We start from the raw sequence: 18,670 nt of genomic DNA, 5'->3' as shown, positions 1-18,670 counted from the left end.
GTAACAATGTGAAGACTTTTGGGGATATGGACATTAGAGAAGGGATAAATAACCACATTTTAAGAACTTAACTCTTTGAGAGAGACTAAACCATTGACATTGAGAGGCACCTCATATCGATACAAACTTAGCTTCCTAACGCTATTTTACATGAAGGCTACAATTAAAAGGATGCGCTGTGTGCTCCGTTATCGACGACAATATTCAGGACTTATTTTGACCTCTGACCTTGATGTCTGCGAATTTCTTTCAACGAATTTGTGCGTGAAACTGACATCTTAGGCTGGAAAACAAACATGCTCTATGAAAAACACGGGAGCTTAGCAATCCAAAGATTCATGGATTTGGACCACGTAAAGGGCTTCCTGGTGCATCCTTAGAATTATACTATGCTAACGACACAAAGCTGCAGTTCTTTCATTTTCTTTCCTACGCCGATACTTCTGTATGCGTTATTATGGATCAATCTGTATGGCTTCTGATAGAGATCACAATTATTATCTCAAGTATAAATGTTGTTTGAACGGATTACCTTTATTATTTACTAGGGTTATTAGATTAAATTGACTGTAGTATATGTACACATATAGCAATCTTACAATATAGTATTATAGTTTTTTTTCGTATAGTGTGTATTTTTGCACACATACCTAGTTAAATCATTTTACCAAACCAGAAATGTATTATATAATATTTGAATTAATGAAAATATACAGGGATACCATAACATGGTAGTGATGCAGGAGAATTCGTGCCTTATTTCGACTACGTATTATTTTTTTATGTTTACAAAATAAACTTCCCCAAAATTAAAATCCATTCCCCTTTCTACAGTCGTATATTTGGCTACGTATCACGTTGATATCCGCCATAAGATTCATTTGAATCTACAGCGTTAATAAATGCACTTTGTTCACCTATTGCACACCGTCGATATCTGATCCCAAATTAATATTACCTTTACCTATACTTATAGAGAGGTGGTTACATGTTTTAGTACCAATTTTAGAAGATTGTCACCCGTGTACAGCTGATAGCGGCGCTAAACACTTTTTGCTCGCCCATTTTAACAAAACGCATGTAGTCTGTATACGTTTGAATTTCTGTCTTGTCGTCTGCAGCAGTGGCGAGGAGAGTGGAAAATCCGGCTTGCCTCAGCTTCAAACCCCGTTTTATTATGAGGCTGACCACCTTCATAAAATGATTATAGTTCCTAATTTGATCTTATCGTCACCTCTGCTTATAATAATAATAATAACAACAGATTTAAGATCTATTCCCACTCTGCCACCGGGTATTGCCGCTGAGCGATTTCAGCTGTTACGCGAAAAAGTTACAGCTTCATCATGTTCTTGCGCCAATCATGTACGCAACAGGTGTAAACATTTACAAGCGCCATGACGATTACATGTTTCAGCTTCGATTTTTAACGTGGTCAACGTATTGCAATCGAGTTACGCCGCTCGGTACGGATGATGAAACTGGTAAACACACAAGCATGGAAGAACGAACCTCTGAATATCGTGTATGTGCGTGCTTGCCATCGCATCCTACGAGGTTCATTGGGAAAGCCGAAGAACGTTGTAAATGATTTCCTGAATTTCTTCAACGATCTGCAAAATTTCATTCTGCTCCTTTCGTAACTCTTCTAATTTGAGCAGAAGAACCTTATCCAGTTGACCGTTTCTCTGGGCTAAAATATCCGTCAAAGGCTGAAAGAGAAAACGTATATTAAATTCGAACACTAATTATTCACAGAAATACAAAGCTCAATACTAATAACTACAATAACTACTAACTTTCTTTCTTACGCTCGGTTTAAATTAGTTAGTTGACGCATAGAATCTGCGCGACAGAGGAATTCTATATAATGGAAGGCTCGCCCGACGTTTTATATCAATATTAAAATTTGATGTCACTTCTATCTATCAATGCATTGATATGATAAACTTAGAAGTATCAGCTTTTCGAATCAACGATCAGCATAAATCACAACTGTTAGCTGTATAAAATATTATTCACAACTGTTTTTGCTGCCGGGCGCACTCTCAGCGACTGCGTCGTTATTTACCTGGGGTGACAGGGGCGGCTGGTGAAGCATGAGTTGTGGGGATGCTTGCGGCGGTGGTTTAGAGAATGTTTTAATGGTAGTGATAAATTGGCCTACGATTGAGTCAAACTCTTCATCAGTTTTGAGGGCTTGACTATACCAGGCCGCCATTTCAGTTAAAGAACCCAAAGCCAGTTTAAGTTGAAGACATGTGCGATGAGCAGAAATTGACTCTCGGTACCATGTTTGTAGACGTTGCGAAAGTTTATAGCATGGTTTCAGGCAGCGATCCTGCGAATTGCATTACAGTAAGAAAATATGACAATGCTACAATAACATTGCAGTCGTGTTTGGGGAATGGCATTTAAATTCACATCTGGTATTGTGTGGTGTAAAAAAAATATATTTCGTTTATCGCTATATTAACAATCGCATAATCGTTCACTTAGCCGGATCAATGTATCCTTTTGTGTTGTTATCATAGCAAAGGAGAAAGGATAAAAAAAAACTTGATTCAACTGTTGAACATCAATAAACACTGATTTAGCAGTACACACCAAACTATATGGCACCATTATCTACCTGCATTAAAGCCATAAGCTTAAGGCTTGTCTGCTGCATTTTATGTTTCTCCAGCATATGGAACTGCTCATCGTGATAAGTCAGCTTCTTCGTAGCCTGTCGGACAAATGAATCATTTAAATTATATATAATTTAAATAAACTAAATAAATAATTTAAATAAATATAAACTAAAGTGCCCGTATTAGTGTCAACGACCACAGAGGTATCCTATTCGACACCATTATCAACTTTGATGAACCCGTTCCTAAGCATTTGAACCGAACAGAAGTAATTTACCTTGTCCCGTGCTAACGCCTGCCAGTTGTCCCTAATCTTTGCCACGTAACTCGAGGCGGTTTCAAGACATCCATCGACCGGAGGAACTTCTGATCGGCGTTGCGTCCACTGTTTTGACAACGACTTTGGCGACAACACCTAAGCACAAAAGTCTAATTAGATTAGCAAACTCGTATATAATCAGCAGTCAATTGTTATATCGAATAATTAACTATCGTGTACCTGCACACTTACACCACTGTTCTTATAATAGAGCTTTCATACCGGTCGAGTATTAATGTCGGAAAATATTACGTGAACAATAAGTTTTACTTAAGGCTTTAGAACTATTAGCAAAAACAATTAGTTTCCTTCAGGCCCAGCACACAAAATCTGTGGATATCCACTTTAGATCTCTAATAAAACGGCAATTTAATAGATCTGTCAATGATTGAAACTTAATAATATTAAGTCATTTTTACAAAATTTGCGCACACTTCGCTTTTCACTGTCCTATTACTCACCTTCGCCTCTAGAGAATCAATCTCACGTTCTGTTCGGGCAAGGCTATCCAGCATCGGTCTCTGAGCAGCCGGCTGTTTAGATGCCACCATCCTCTTTAACTGGTCCAACTCTGGACTTTCCGTCGGAACTAGTGCCGTTAGTTCGCATATCTTAAGCGCAGAGGTTTATAATTATGTCTTTACCGATAACATTATCAAGCTCAGTTTGGCAGCCGATATAGGTATTAATGAGAAACATGAATCAGCGATTTGAAAGGTTTTTTGTCTGTCTGTGAGGCCACTTTATCCTATTGTAAACAAAGTCATTGGTCAGACAGCTGGTTCAGACGAACAGGTGTTGCGATTTTGATCTCAAACACTAACATTGTATCTCACCTGAGCTTGCGATTTCGCAGTTCGTGTAAGCTGCCGATCCATAGCGTAGGCGGCTTCCTTTGTAAAGCGAAACTCAGCTTTAAGTCCTGCTGTCCTTTCCTCAATGAGGGCGGCCAACTCCATAGGCGCCTAACATAGCGAAACATAAACAGTAAATTTTATGGGTAAAGGTATAATTAGATGCTCTTTGTACACCTATTTTAGGAAAGTTAATCATACTTCTACATGTTATGTCCGGTTGTGCCATTAGACACTGCCTCAAACGGTTGTCTGCCGGCATGAAATGAACCCCGAGTCTATGGCCGGGCCCGAACCTGGGCCAGTCCTATATCATTCCTGCTAGTATGCAAACACTAACCAGGTTGTTATTACTTTATCGCGCGGGCGATGATACGTTCTGAAGTAAAACTACCTTTTCAAGATGTTGGTAACAGCGTAGAAGCCTTTCAATGAGCCGCTTTGTAACGTGCGTAATACTGCACCAAGTCTTTGCAATAGATGCATCTTCATCGAGGTTCACGCCGCTCGATGGAAACTCCGGAAACTTTGCACTCTGCATACTCTGCACACTGCTTAGACGCACCTGTAATGAGTGCCAAGCTCAACATTTAATAATATGTGCTTCGATTAAACTACGCCAGTTTTTTTTAATTATTTCAATTTTGCTAAAACATACAAAACCAACATCAGCAGTGTAATATAACTGATAGGACAATGCTTTGATTCCATTTCGAACGATTTTTATCCCTTGAAAGCTAAAAAGGGTAGTTTGTATTAAAGATAGTCCTTAACCGATAACCTTCCATAACAGATTAAACGATAACCTTCCATAACAGATAATGTTTCACTTGCCATGGAAAATACCCATACATATTGTGCATATCTCTGAGGGCATATATCTTCAAAAAAGAGACAATACTTCTACGTACTTCTTTAGCTTCGACATTGAACAAATAGGCCGCTCGTTGTACGCAGGTGGCAGGAAGATGGCCATTCTGCTGTAGATAGTTCTCTAGCAACTGCTTGTCGAATGTAACCAGCTGATTCTTGGATGAAACATTGGTTTGTTTGTTTAGTTGCTCCGCAATGTCAGACATGCGAGGCCGAGTATCTTCGACGCCATCTAAATGAAAAATATGTGTTTTACCTTACGTGGAAATAATACTAAAGCGCGGTTATTTATGGTATGTGTACGCAAACGCTAAACATTCACTGCGACCCAATCAAATGTCTGACTGTATAACATACAATATTGTTTGCGCAAGACTGTTCAAACGAATAACCCTACAGATACGATTTTTCTGGATTCGTTATTATTAGTTAATTAGTTTAGTAAATTATTAGTTACTGACGATTTTTTTTATTATTTAGTATTTGAGAAAAAATTATCTTCGGATAAAAACGCCAACTGATCATTATTCATTGTCAACACGTTATTCAGTTACATGTCTATTTTCGCTCTCTCTCTCTCTATATATATATATATATATATATATATATATATATAGAAAGTATAAGAGATTTGTTTTTTTGTACTTAAGATCTTGCTTAAGTTCATTTTGCACCTTTTGCAATGTAGAGCACTAGCTCGCGGCACTCGCTAACATGAAATACGTGAAGTCGCCGACAACACAGAATGGCAGTAACCTCTTCGAAGAACCGATCGAACGACCACATCCTACTGCTATCGCACTCCATCACTCCAGCCAAAATGGGCACGAATAGTTCCTGTAATTACAGATTGTGTTTCAATAATTTAAGTATCGATGTTCGCTATATAGAAGGCTAATCCTGTCTAGTTAAGAAAACAAATTAGTATACAGAGGATATGAGTTAGACCCCTATTTGGTGAAAACTGTATTATTAATGAACTTCTAATTACTGAGATATTCAATGAAATATATATTGGAGATGCGGTGCTAACGTAAATGTTTGTTGCCACACATGTTATAAAGTGATGCTTAACCTTGAGCCCAGCACTAAGAAGACAAGTTTTCGGTAGGTCTCTGCCCCACTCTATCGACGAAGTGCTATGGTCCTTCTGCACACCCGAAATCACCCCGGATTCCTTTTTCGTCGTGATGAAGTGCATGCAGTCGCGATTTCTTCGCCCGCCATATGGTCGAAAGGGCAGGCTTCCGGTCGCCACATGATAGAGAGTTACCCCAATGCTCCAGAGATCCACATTTGAGCTGAACAGCTTGTCACCCGGTTTGCGCAAGACGGCCCTCTCATACATATGCGGATGAAGGTACTCTTCAGTTCCGTATAGAGACATAAATTGCTGATCCTCTTCTAGCTCGCGAGCCGCTCCAAAGTCAGTCAACTTATAAATCGAGCGGCCATCTTCAGCAACATATTTCATTATGTTTCCAGGCTTTAAATCTCGGTGAATAATACTGAGAAAAACACACAAGGGCAAAATAGATAAATTGGTTAGCTATATACTTCATCGAACTACTGTCGATGACTACACCTAGTAATGAATGATCAGTTGAAAAGACGAAACAAAACTAGAAGAACTAATTAGTTATATGTTGCTGCACTGATATAACATGTTCTGTCTCTCCAATGTAGATAAATAGACGAGTGGTCTTTTCACATTGACCAATGTTTACCTGTTATCACGTAGATGCTTCATGCCAGCTGTGAGATCTTTAAGTACTAATAAGAATTCATCCTCTTCTAACCCGTAAGAGTTCATAGGATCGTCTAGAATTGAGAACAGCGATCCTCCCGTGCATAACTCCATAACCAATACCTGATAAAAAGGAGATGAAACAGAGTCGTCACGATTTTCCAGTCAGAGATACACGACAGTGTTGCGAAGAACGTAACGTTTTGTGTCAGATTCTCTGGGGCTATCAAAAACAGCAGCTTATTCTGTGCAAACACAGCCACGAAATGTTCGTCGTCGTTAATTCAACTGCTTGCTGGTCATAGCGTACACTCAACTTTATCGAAATAGCTGAAATTTTAATACGTCTTTATTGCTCCTAGGATACACCATTGTTATAGCTGAAAAGATATATATATATGTGTACCTTGATTGAGGCATATATTCCTATTTTATAGATCCGTACCTTGCTTGAGTTTTCCAAATCATCTTCAATAGAAATAAGCTTGACAATATTTTCATGGTTCACCTAGAATACACCCAGAAGATACGAACAGAAATGAAAAAGCAAATTTGATCAGGGCAACTGCAGTTCTGATACTGTCTATTATCTGCGCTAATGGAAAAACTCTGCTCTACGTAAAACATAATGGATATAAAAACATATCGAATAGGCTATCCGCTTATTCAGTACACATTATCATTGTTGTCGTTAGAGCAGACAGCTGGGTTGAACATAATAAATAGTAAACTTACTACTCTGCTAACAAAAGATTCAATTCTAACCTTTCGCAAAACATCGAATTCTCTCATTTGTACATTGGCAGGACGATCAAGCGAAAGCTTGTTAAATGTTTTGACGGCCACAGGATCACCGGTTTTTTTATTTACGCCCTGGTAGACCGTTGCCGTCGCGCCTCGGCCGAGAATGCAGGTTGTACTCCATACATAATTTGCTGAGCCTCGCAGGTACGACATTGTGATATTGTTCCGACTAAAACGTACAAGAAAATTAAAAAGTCTATCACAACTGAGTTCCTGTGTAGAATAGGCCCGTCCGTGACCTTTCGTAGAATTTTTTTTTGTAGAATTAGAAGAATCCGATTTGCAAACAGTTGAAAATTCTTGAAACGCTTGGTCGTTGATACAGTAGCACAGAGAAATCGATAAGGCTATTCTAAGGTGAATCTGTTTCAAGTTTTATATCCGGTATCGCCGTTAGGCACTCCATCAGTACACTCCTGAAGTATTTCCATCAGCCTTCAGTAAATCGAAGCTATCCGTTTAGAAACGGACTTATTATTTAGATTCGAAGTTAAATCAGCTTTAATTAAGACTGCACAAAACTGATTCAATGTGTAAAGTTCGTTCCGCCAATTTAAGTACAGTGGAACGTCATTACGTGCCGCTTCAAGTTGAACCATTAAAGATTTTTTCCACTAGATTCAAAATAAGTGTTCCAACAGCAGAAAATTAAGCTATATTCCTATTAGGTTTTGACATTATGGACATCCTACGCTCACTGGCCGGCTACTTTTTAAACTTTAAGTTTCATCACTTAAGAGCCTAGAACTACATAACGATCTTGTTTAATTGTATTCATAACTAGAGTCAGCTTTTGTTTTCGGCAGATTCTCAGAGCAATCTGATATTTTAGCATAACTAATTCTACAATGTGTTTCTATAGAAAATTAACAATCTGACTGGACGTATTAAGTTGTATATCGACTTACCTGTGTCCAAGCGATACTAAAGTTTTCTGTGCACGAAAGAAGGCAACGCTACTTGTCAATGTAATGCTGTGTTTATGACGACACTGGCACGCAAAAAGACTTTAATTCTTTCCATGAGCGTAAGTTACAGTTAAATAGTGCAAAAACTAAAACAAAATCAGTTCACACCGAAAAATTCACCATTTCGCTTTCCGAAATCTATTACATGCCAACTGTAGGAAGCTGCCTGTTATACCCTTCACTCTTCATTTCGTAAATGGTATTCTTCCAACAGGCTTCAGTCATTATCAGGAGTTGGTACTTCGTTAGTTCCTACACTTCCACTTCTCGAGGGTAGCCACAGATTTGTGCAACTTTCGTACGAAAAACGTTATTCCTACGAAATGAGTTATCATCTTCTGTTGTATTTGCCTTCTTCTCCTCAAATCGGCACTCACGTCATTTCATCCTGTGGCCAAATGCTTACGCGATCAGCTGTCCGCAGATCACCCTCCTCGCCTCTGTCAGACGATGCAGATCGTTGTGGAGACAGCTTCGCCATGCGCACGATCGCATGTGCTGCGGCGGCGAACATCGAAGGATCACTGACCGTTACTGGCTGGGCATGAAGGTGCTCACAATTGTGTTGAAAATGAACGCATTTTTGGAAAAAATGTTATACGTATATACTATCTATAAAGCCGTAATGAGTAATACAGCTATCAGTTTTCACTGGCGTTATCTACCGGTTATAGAGGGGGGTGGATAATTTGGTACACGAAAATACATCCTGAGTTTGAATTCTCGTTTCTTTAGGAAGGCTAGCACGACTTCGTGCTGCGAGCAGATAAGAGCCTTAAAGACCTCCCAGTGCGTGTAGTGTAAACACAAATTGTGCGAAATTGTCGTATGCTATACATTAGATCTTTGTTATTTTCATATTATAGGTTGCCTAATTTATGTATGATTGTAAACCGACGCTATGTATATATATTGCTAAGGAGAAAATTATCTAGGTAAACTCAATTTCAGTGTTAGAGTCTTAGCAGATTATGGCCAATGCCACAATTTTTGGTTTATGGGTTCTTACAGCATAGGCTGATGTAGTTTAATTTAGGAATTCGAACAAAATTAGACCAGATCTTGTTAGCTTCAAGGTCATTTTTATATATGTATGCGGATACACATAATTTACATATTTTTATTAATATATTTACATAAATATTATACTTCGAAAACGTGTCAAGTAATGGTAGCTATACCTGTATTATTGTTTTTCTTATAATACGTCCAGGTGGATATTTACGCTGCCACCTGCCAATGTATTCAGGTACATGAGTAGGAGAAACTCATGTAAATCAACCCATCACCAAGACCATGAACGCCCTTGCTTGATATCTATTATAGGCTCTCCTAATATTCTCCAAATTCCAAAAATCCCAAGGCCTTAAGGTATTATAACTGAAGATTTTATATGTGCGAAATTATACAGTGTATTAAAACAGCTATAGACAGTACCATTTATCCGTTAGGCACTAGAATATACTTGAATATAGATAATCATTGAATAACATACTAGCATGCTTTATATTCATGTGAATACTCGACTTTATTTAAGTCGATAATATCGATAAGGTACGTAATAGCTGTGGCGTTTAGCCTTTTTACAATATGTGCCTTTCGCTGAAGCACCACTAGTTTAACAAAAGCTAAAGATAGGTGCAATCTACCGGTAAGGTCGAAAATTCCCGCATCGATATATATAGTTTAATAGAGTAATAATAGTAATTGTGTCATTAACATATCTTGTTACCTTTTTGTTTGTTACATTTTCTACACCGCTCATTTTAAATTCCAGTAGCTCAGTAACGAATATGCCGGGGTTCCAATTCAATGAAAAACACCGTCATATGGTTCTACCATGATTTCGGTCATCATCGAAACATCTTAAAAACCGAAATATTCTTATACAGCTAAAAAAATTGATGAAGATGAAAACACGAACTCTTCGGTCAAAATATTATCCGTTGTAGCACCATGACGCGACTCAGATTACTCGGTTGATCCTTTGAGGCACTTTAGCAGCTCGACGAGTGCGATAAGTACAAAAAGGTCGCTTCAGGTGATTCGTGAGCAGTTTATTGTGAAGTCAAATAATTTCAAATCTAGCCCCGGCAATCGTAAGCAAATTTTCGGTCCTCTAATTTTTACGTTTCCACGTTCTTGCATCTACCGAGTTTCTTCCCCCTGTTTATCGCACACATTGCGTCAGTTGTCTCGATACTGCTTAAACAACTCAGTCTACCGAGTTTCTTCCCCCTGTTTATCGCACACATTGCGTCAGTTGTCTCGATACTGCTTAAACAACTCAGTGGCTTTTGTCCACTAACATGGTTCCTGTACGACTTTGTGTTAGCCATAGAAGAGGATACTTCAAGGCATAGCTACAAAATACAAATTCCACTACAAAAAATATTTAGATGAGAGATACTACTAGACAAATACTGTTACATGACTGAATTTTGAGTGTAGTCTGACTCATTACGGATGAATGAGTTACTCGCGCAGCTTAGTTTCTCCAGTTGAACAGGAAGAAAAGATCCTAGAACTGCGGCGGATATTACCTACATAACGAAAAAATTAATATATTTATACCGCCCCAAATGTTGCGTGAGCGTCGTCGCCATCACACCTGACGCTGTGCACATATCGTCGGTCAAGTGCAGATCATCTGCCGAACGTCTGTCGGCACTTCACGGATCTCAGAGTCCCAAGGCCAAACAACGTTCTTGACTCTGCCATTTTTTGGTCGCCACTCGACCTGCGTGACGATGATGGCGGCAACTGGCCCGAGCGTCGTTGGTGTGGTATTTTCACCGGGCGCCTGGGTTAATACTAGGCCGCCGACGTGCGATTCGTCGGAGTCAAGGCTCGAGGACGCGTCGTCATGTTGGCGCAGCTGCAGCTGCCGTTGGCATTGGCGTTGGCGTTCTTGTACTTCTTGGCCTTTCTGGCCATTTAGCGGGTGGGGCTCGTTAACGAGAAGTCGAAAAAGCAATAGACCATGCCGGTTGCCTCTCAAAGAGTTGTGACCGTCGAGATTCTCAACGGCGAAAAGGAACGTCTCGCACACGCCTACCACGAACGTTTCTCGCATATGGCGGCGCATCAAAGTTAGTTTAGCAGTCGGGAGCATGCCATGGAAGTTGGAGTTGTTCAGTCGAATCGACCATACTGCATAGTCGCCATTGGCGTCTCGTTGTAAGTTAATTATCTCTTCAGGTAGGTCAATGTGATAGTGGACACGGAGAAATGCACCTGGAATACCCCAACCCTGTGTTGCTAGAACGGACTTGAAGCGGATACGCAATTCGCCGGCAACTTGCAACAGCTGTCGTTCGAGGCGATTTAATTTCCGCCGAAATGACACATGGGCAGGTATCATCTGATGGCTGCCTTTTGGAGACACCTCGCAGGAAAACTGACGCGAAAACTTTTTCATCACCACAGGCCTCTGCAGTTCCTGATCGCCGCAGCCCACAGATTGGAGGTCGATACGAAGGTCATCGTACCTCCAGCGTAGCCACAGAAGACCATCTGTCAGTTTGACAGCATCAACTGGTTGATTTTCAATATTTCTCAGTGGCGCGGAATGAAATAAGCTGAACTTTGCCACGTGGCAAAGGGTGTGTAGCAATCGCTGGGCAAATTGTGTCTTCTGATCGAACCAGACCGTACCCCCTCGTCGATCGCCGGTAAGATCGGCATGCTCTCGAAGAATGCTGGTGTCAACTAGCTCTTCGATATAAGAACTTTTATTAGCTTTCTTCACTATACACTGTTTAATTTCTACAGTGAGCACTGAAACGATTTTCTCAGCTTCGCGAAAGTCTGCCACAGGCCGTTCTAGCAGAGGGCCTTCGAACATTGTTGCTTTCTAGGCTCTGACAGGTTTTCGTCTCAATCGTTGTATATATACAGGAGCAAAACAAAAATCTTACCTTAAGGTAATTTGAGTCTGCTAATGTTTGCGCTTACATATTTAACATCATACAGCGTCCCTGTAAACGGCTGGTATCTAAACTTGTATTCAGTATGTCACGTGGTTTTCTTAGATAGACGAACGTTTGCCTCCTGGTGATATTTGTATGTATATATATATATATATATACAAATATCACCCATAGGCTTTTGTATCGTTTTAGTAAAAAACGAAGAGTATCTACTCTGAGAGGTGCGTGGCACCGTATGGCTTCTAGTGTAATCGGGAGTTTCGAAGTTTTCGTGAACTTATCGGAAAGAACTTGTGTGAAAGTCACGAGGATTAAGTGGGAGATCATGGATTAGATCGAATCGTGTCTTTTGGCCGAAACCTGCATGCTTCATTATTACTTATTAAAGTCAGGGAGCGATGCAGCTTCGCTTAGGTTTGAACAATGTTCGTTACCCTTTTTCGTTACCCAGTTACCTTTATGCGCTCAGCAACGTTAAAGAATGTTCTGCATAATACGTGTAAGGTCTACTATATTGGAAGTTGAATTCGTTGTTACAAGTTATCTTTCGGCGTTAAATTATTTTTAATCATAACGTGTATAGAATTGAGTTGGGTTTTTACGTCTTAGATACGAATTTGCTCAGCAATTTTTAAGTATGATACGTGTACTGTAGTACGTAATATGCCAATGCATTGGGTTTCTAAGTAGATAATAAGCACTTGCTGATGTTCACATGCTGTGGAACCGTGTAGACCATGCCCCTGTACTTGGGAAATAGCGTCCCGATAAAATGTTGTAATGGGCAACTGCCACAGAAAAAACACTTCTACATCGTAGTTGGAGCGAGGTATATAATCAGTATGACGATTAAATTACGGTGAGCGGAAATTGCCGGCTATTTCTACGTAATAACCGCAGTGCGGTTGGTTTATCTGGTCGTTTCAATTATGAGACGAACATTAAGGGAATTCGGCAGTTCCGTTGCTACACAGATGAATGTCAATCGTGTGCTAAATGGCTTGCATTTTGTCTTTCTGAAGAACGGCCGTGAAGATGCGACAACGCTCAGTTTTAATCTGGGACTGCTTCCACGATTATTCACGAAATTACCTCTTCACAAAGGCCTACATCTTGTTCTGAAGCATTTTCTGATCGATTGTAAGTGATATTCGACTAAATAGGGTCCTCCGTTGTTTATTTCCTTCTGCCTTCGGGTAAGCATTTGCTAGACACAAATGTCCACGGATCATCCTCCGTAATGTTGCTACCGTTGAGTAACTATATACTGTAGACTCGCCTATGGGGTGGAATTAATACAGCAAGTACTAGATAGCTTCGTATCTCGTTAACTAAGAGATGAGCAGATCCAATCTTTTGAAATGCACTACACGTTGATTCAAAGTTAAAGAAGTCGACACGAATCTACGAATTGTTAGACTTTAGTGTCGTTTATGGCGAAATTAATGTGATAACATGAATTATAAGCGCGTGGATGTGTGTACGTAATAATGATATCCTTATCTAGCTTGAATTCTGATACTGCTGTCAGATGGCTTCAATGACCCGTTACTCGTTGAGCGGCCACCTGGAGGACGCTGGTGGCGCCATCTATGCCAAAGAGCTCACGCGCAAGCCGAAGAGCACTACCAGAAGTACTAGAAAAATACCAGATCATGTTTTTTTTGCGTAAGATATCCTAAATAATATTCTGATATCCTAAATTTAGTTGAATGCCACTGATTAAATTACTTAGCGAAATCCTTACACATGTTTCGTGTCACTGGGTGCCCGCTGCCAACCAACTTTAAAAAAACTGCCGTGCAATCCAACAAGAATACAAGCATGTCCAGGTAAAGGCGCAGAAAAAGTTTATTAAAAAAAAAACAAATATGAATATGGAACGGAGCGCAATTGAACCAACATGCTAATTCGTTACAAACAAAAATCTCGCATTCGATAATAAACTAACTGATCATAAAAAGCACGCACATGAAAAGCTTGTTATGTCCGGAGCGAAGGGCTGCCCCCAGGTTATACGAAGCCCGGCCACATACTGAATGACGAAATGCAGGTGCTCGTTGGTCCTAAAATGCCGTTTGTACTTCGTGGCAAGTTCATGATCCAAATCCACAATAACAATGATGGCTCTACAGTCCGTCCAAACAGTGACATTAAAACGAAGAGCGGCATGCGTAATTTTCTAAACGGGCTCGCGGACGCAGCGGGTCAGTAAGGACTTTGTCAATGAAAAATGATTCAGTTAAGCGAAACAAATATCACTTGCCAACATTACGCGTAAATGGAATTTATAAACGAAAAGCACCATCGAAACATTGGTTGAGCCCAGATTTACACAGAAGCACTTGTAGGAAAAAAGCACACATTAATAAAATGCTATAAGCACTGCTACCCAACTACAAATTAGCACAGTGCCTGTAAGTAAGGACTGACTATAGCTGTAGCAGCATGTACCCAGTTACTGTTAAAGAAGAAAGAATGCCGGCTGAACGGGTCGTTGAAACCATTTAGTATCACCACGTACAGCCCATAGAGCAATCGCATACTAGATATTTAAAATTAAAACACAAACAACACAATGTAAACCAGAGGAGATCGCACTGTATCACGCTGGACCAATAGAAATACGACAGCCTTTAGCTGCGCCCAGCGACTCGTAAATTCAACCCTAAAAAACTGTGTTGCCATCCGTACGGGTGGGCGTTGTGCTTTAAGCGCAACCCGGTGTAGCTCACTCAAGGAATCGTCTGCACGAACGGCACGCTTTGTTTTTCAATGACCAACAACCCCACCACGAAATAGATAGGCAGAGTTGCCTACGATGTAGTTTAATAATAATATGATAAACGGGACGAACTAAAAACGTTCATCATAATCTCATCAGTGTACGTATGGTGCTAACGAAACGTACGTGAGAAATCGAAGTTGATAATCAACCGATGACTCCAATCCAATGACAGAAGATTATACTTAGCTCCTACGGTTAAATGCACACGTAATTCCTGGTGCGAGGTAAGTTATTTCCGTATTGTTTGAGACTAGCCTTTTAACGGAGCCCCGGAACAGTTGTAGAGCTAACAAATTCGCCCGTAGGCCGTATGTAGAAACAGAAAGACATGTTACTGATCTAAACAGAAGCGAACTGAGTTAAATCGCTAAAAAATTATTAATAATCAACAAACCGTAACGTATGGAATATTTCCATGTCAGTGGTTTAACAGGGGCATATGAAATTTTTCCCTACGAGGTAATAACATGTGGACACTTCATCGGCAGAGTGGTTTATAATGGGGTAGTTTTTTTTTTGATACCACTTTTTCGAGATATATATTATTCTTCACTGGACAAAAGTATTAAATAGTCAAATGATTTCTTTTCACCTTTACATGTCTGTGATAGTACTAACGTCTATGCTATGAGTAGGTATTAACGAAATCTCTAGGTAAAAACCATTAGAAAAAGACATTCAGATATTTAAACCCTAAATAATTTCAAAGGGAAAAACTCTTACGGTTCAAACAATCAGCACAATTTATATGCACTTTATGGCTCAGTGATAATAACCCATTTACCTGCAAGCCATACCCCAAAAAAACAGCTTGTTCCGGTCAGCCGACAAAAAATTCATCTTGGGTTGCCTTTTAAGCATAACAACAAATATAAACATAACCATTCTAGAAAGAAAATAGACGATCTGAAAATGATCGGAGCGAATTCAGTGCCAGAGCAGGTAAGATGTCCAGTTCATAATGATCCATATAAGTTCAATATACGAATACATAAAAAAAAATCATAACTTTAATCCCTTCTCAGTAGCACGGTCGATCTTTGCAGTCTTCAAATGAGGACCTCTCCGTGTTTCGACTGTTACGTGTGGTATTATAGCCATTTAGCGCTCTGTCAAATGGCTGGCTCCCCGCACGAAACGAATCTATCTATACCAAAAAAATTCAAGGACCTAGTAAAGCAAAACATACCTAGTGAAGCTGCTATGTCATAATGTAGCGTAGGAGTCAGCGCTTAATGTTGCATCATGGTTTGATCTATACTGCATAATACTATAGATATCGTAATTCTTGATTAGCTGCCCTTTAATCAGCTTGTTATGTTCCGTACATAAATTTCTCGTAGGTCTACTACAAATTCAAATGCGCTTCTTTATAGATGCAGTTCAGCGTCAGGTACTATGGTGTCCACCGCGGGCCTCATTAGTCGCAAATAATTGATCGTTACGCGTTGTTACGTCAAGATTGTTCGAGTTGGGCCTGCTCCTGCTTTTGTTGTTGTTATAGTTAAAAAAAAAATTTCAGTTCTTTCGAAACGTGACTATTGGCCTAGCTGCTGATGGCTGACGCCTTCTGCGTTTAACTTACATGGAAGGCAAGCAACAAAGAAAAGTAAGCAAGTCATAGTGTGCAAGACAATGGAGCTATGGAAGCTAGTCATCAATGGCAGTCAACGATACGCGCCCTGCCCGAAAAGCTTCATCTGGGAGACAAAAGACCTAACAGCAGCTGACTTCTTCTTAGATTCAGCTTATCAAGGTAGAAAAAGCAACAATTTTGCGCTTGTCGTAGGTTAGAGGCAATGAGTAGGGTTGGGGAAGAAAATGTCTCAATTTTGGGGTAATTTTCTGCTCAAGTGCTGAGCCATGAAGGCGAGCTTCGTGATCATTTCTGACTAGTTCTCCGTCTCTTTTTTCGCTTGTTTTCGGTTATTTTGTCTAACTCAAAAGAACAAGCTGTAAGTCGATGAGTGGACATAACCGCGCATATACACACACAGTGACTGACTCAAAAGCTGCTCTAAGCCAGAAAAACAAATATTGTTATTATTAGTAATAATCATCCTCATTGGAGTCTTTATTTGCTTTGAATTAGATCTTCGATAAGTTACTTGACAACTTTGCCGACGACCAAGAGCGGCCAAAGGGGCGGACAGCAATGAAAAGGAACGCTTGTCGTGGAATCTCGTAATCCAAAAGCGGCGGTAGGTAACGGTTGAAATCGCTGGCTAACCAGCAGTTCAGAAGCGCGGTGGCCATATGCACTGAGTAATAGAGGCGAATTGGACATTTCACGGCGGAATCGTAAAGGATGCGGAATAGGTAGCAGTTAACTTCTGCGGAACTTACAAGGATCCGTCGAAACAGACCGAGACGCTGCCAGTGGATGTTTAGCACCATATGAGCTATCGCGGTATCGTGACTACCGTTCGCCGTATCGCTTCAGCTTATGTTTAATAATCATCAAACTAGATAATTCAAAGCACAAGGCTATCCGCTATTGGTCAGCAACCTTAAACGGTATGTAAACGCGCACATAAACCTATAATTTGTGAGAATGAGCAATTTTATTAATGTGCTCCAAGCAGCGAATAGCCAGTTTGTTCGATCCGTCATCGACCACTCGCAACGCTAACAAATGTAACTGGTAGAAACTTGAAAGAACTAGCAGTTATCCAGATTAAAGGAGTCATCCATTTATGACAATCACGCAGAAAAACGTAGATGATGCTATCGAATTATGAATTAAAAGAAGACTTTCATTGGAAGATATATCTGCCTATTTTTTTATTTGTTTATTTAATTTTTCAATTATTGTCAAAAATAGCTTTTGGTTCCATCAAATTGCTGCAAGCCAGCAAATGTTATTTTAAGATTCTCAGAAGTTTTAGCTCTACTTAGCCAAAGGCATCTGTCAAAGCAATAAGTGTTAGACGACATCCCATACAAAATAGTGTTGATATAGATGGCAGTTGAAACACTTAGAAAACCTGTAGGCACCACGTGTCTATGAACGTATCGCTTAAGTGGTATCAAAAAAAAAAAAGTATTTCGATCTGTACGAGTCGCTGAATGAAGAAAGTTGTCATCTTTGGTTCTGTAACAGGAAGAATTCTGCCAGCGGCAGAAGGGTACAACAGCTGTAGTTGTTACTAAAAGTCTCTCGTATAGTAAGTAAATACGATCATGTTAAAAAGTTGAATACGAACATCCAAAATAAAATTTCTATTTACAAACAAGTCAGAACCACTCTGTGTTTGGTAGATCGTAAATTTATTAACATTCGAAAGCATCACTGGGTAGGAGGTACGCTAACCTGATGATTATATACATTTGTGGGGCATAGCCAATATATGATATTAACGTGACATAACTCACGAAACGCGAGAGGGCGAACGTCTGAGTAAACCCTAGCATGGTGCTGAGGCAAGTATCTCTGAAAAATGCTGAAGCCTATAGCCTATAGCTAGCAAAGTATAATGGAACATCCCAGGAAGACTCCCAGAGAGTTTTTCAGCTATCAAAGCTATCGTATCGAGGCCGACATCTATAGCTTGGCAAAATATTCTATAGATGCCTTTCTTCATACCGTCAATTATTTTCACTTTTGATATGTCGCTAAATAGTTTATAATAAGATTAAACCATATTGTGCTATTGTCCACAAATGTAGATAGTGAAATTTTAAATAAAAACAGGTAGTTTTACTTTAGCGACTCTTATGTGGCTATTGAAGTCGTTGCTGGGGCGCGATGG

At 39.8% G+C, this 18,670-nt stretch overlaps 1 protein-coding gene and 1 long non-coding RNA gene across 3 annotated transcripts; one reads left to right on the top strand and one right to left on the bottom strand.

Annotated features, from left to right (window-relative positions):
* Positions 1 to 509: 509 nt before the first annotated feature.
* Positions 510 to 8,852, bottom strand: LOC111248886 (serine/threonine-protein kinase TBK1-like). The gene is made up of 14 exons (XM_022801958.2): positions 8,139 to 8,852; positions 7,192 to 7,399; positions 6,872 to 6,934; positions 6,407 to 6,549; positions 5,755 to 6,187; positions 5,354 to 5,516; positions 4,718 to 4,911; positions 4,201 to 4,371; positions 3,789 to 3,917; positions 3,414 to 3,563; positions 2,911 to 3,048; positions 2,633 to 2,728; positions 2,072 to 2,341; positions 510 to 1,712 (listed from the first exon to the last, which is right to left on the bottom strand). Exons 2-14 carry the CDS (start codon positions 7,381 to 7,383, stop codon positions 1,560 to 1,562), a joined length of 2,295 nt encoding a protein of 764 aa, XP_022657693.1. The 5' UTR covers positions 7,384 to 7,399; positions 8,139 to 8,852; the 3' UTR covers positions 510 to 1,559.
* Positions 8,853 to 12,331: 3,479 nt separating this feature from the next.
* LOC111255256 (uncharacterized) lies at positions 12,332 to 18,117 on the top strand. 2 transcript variants are annotated; one of them, XR_015316384.1, is made up of 3 exons: positions 12,332 to 12,544; positions 16,295 to 16,674; positions 17,011 to 18,117. It is a non-coding gene; the product is annotated as an uncharacterized LOC111255256 (long non-coding RNA). The 2 variants fall into 2 exon arrangements; XR_002675391.2 differs by having other exon boundaries at positions 12,332 to 12,555.
* Positions 18,118 to 18,670: the final 553 nt, after the last annotated feature.

This window comes from Varroa destructor, unplaced genomic scaffold, assembly GCF_002443255.2.
Source record: "Varroa destructor unplaced genomic scaffold, Vdes_3.0 BEIS01000001.1, whole genome shotgun sequence".
NCBI classification, from domain to species: Eukaryota; Metazoa; Arthropoda; class Arachnida; order Mesostigmata; family Varroidae; genus Varroa; species Varroa destructor.
Note: the sequence above shows the minus strand (reverse complement) of the source record. Positions and strands in the feature narration are given on the sequence as shown.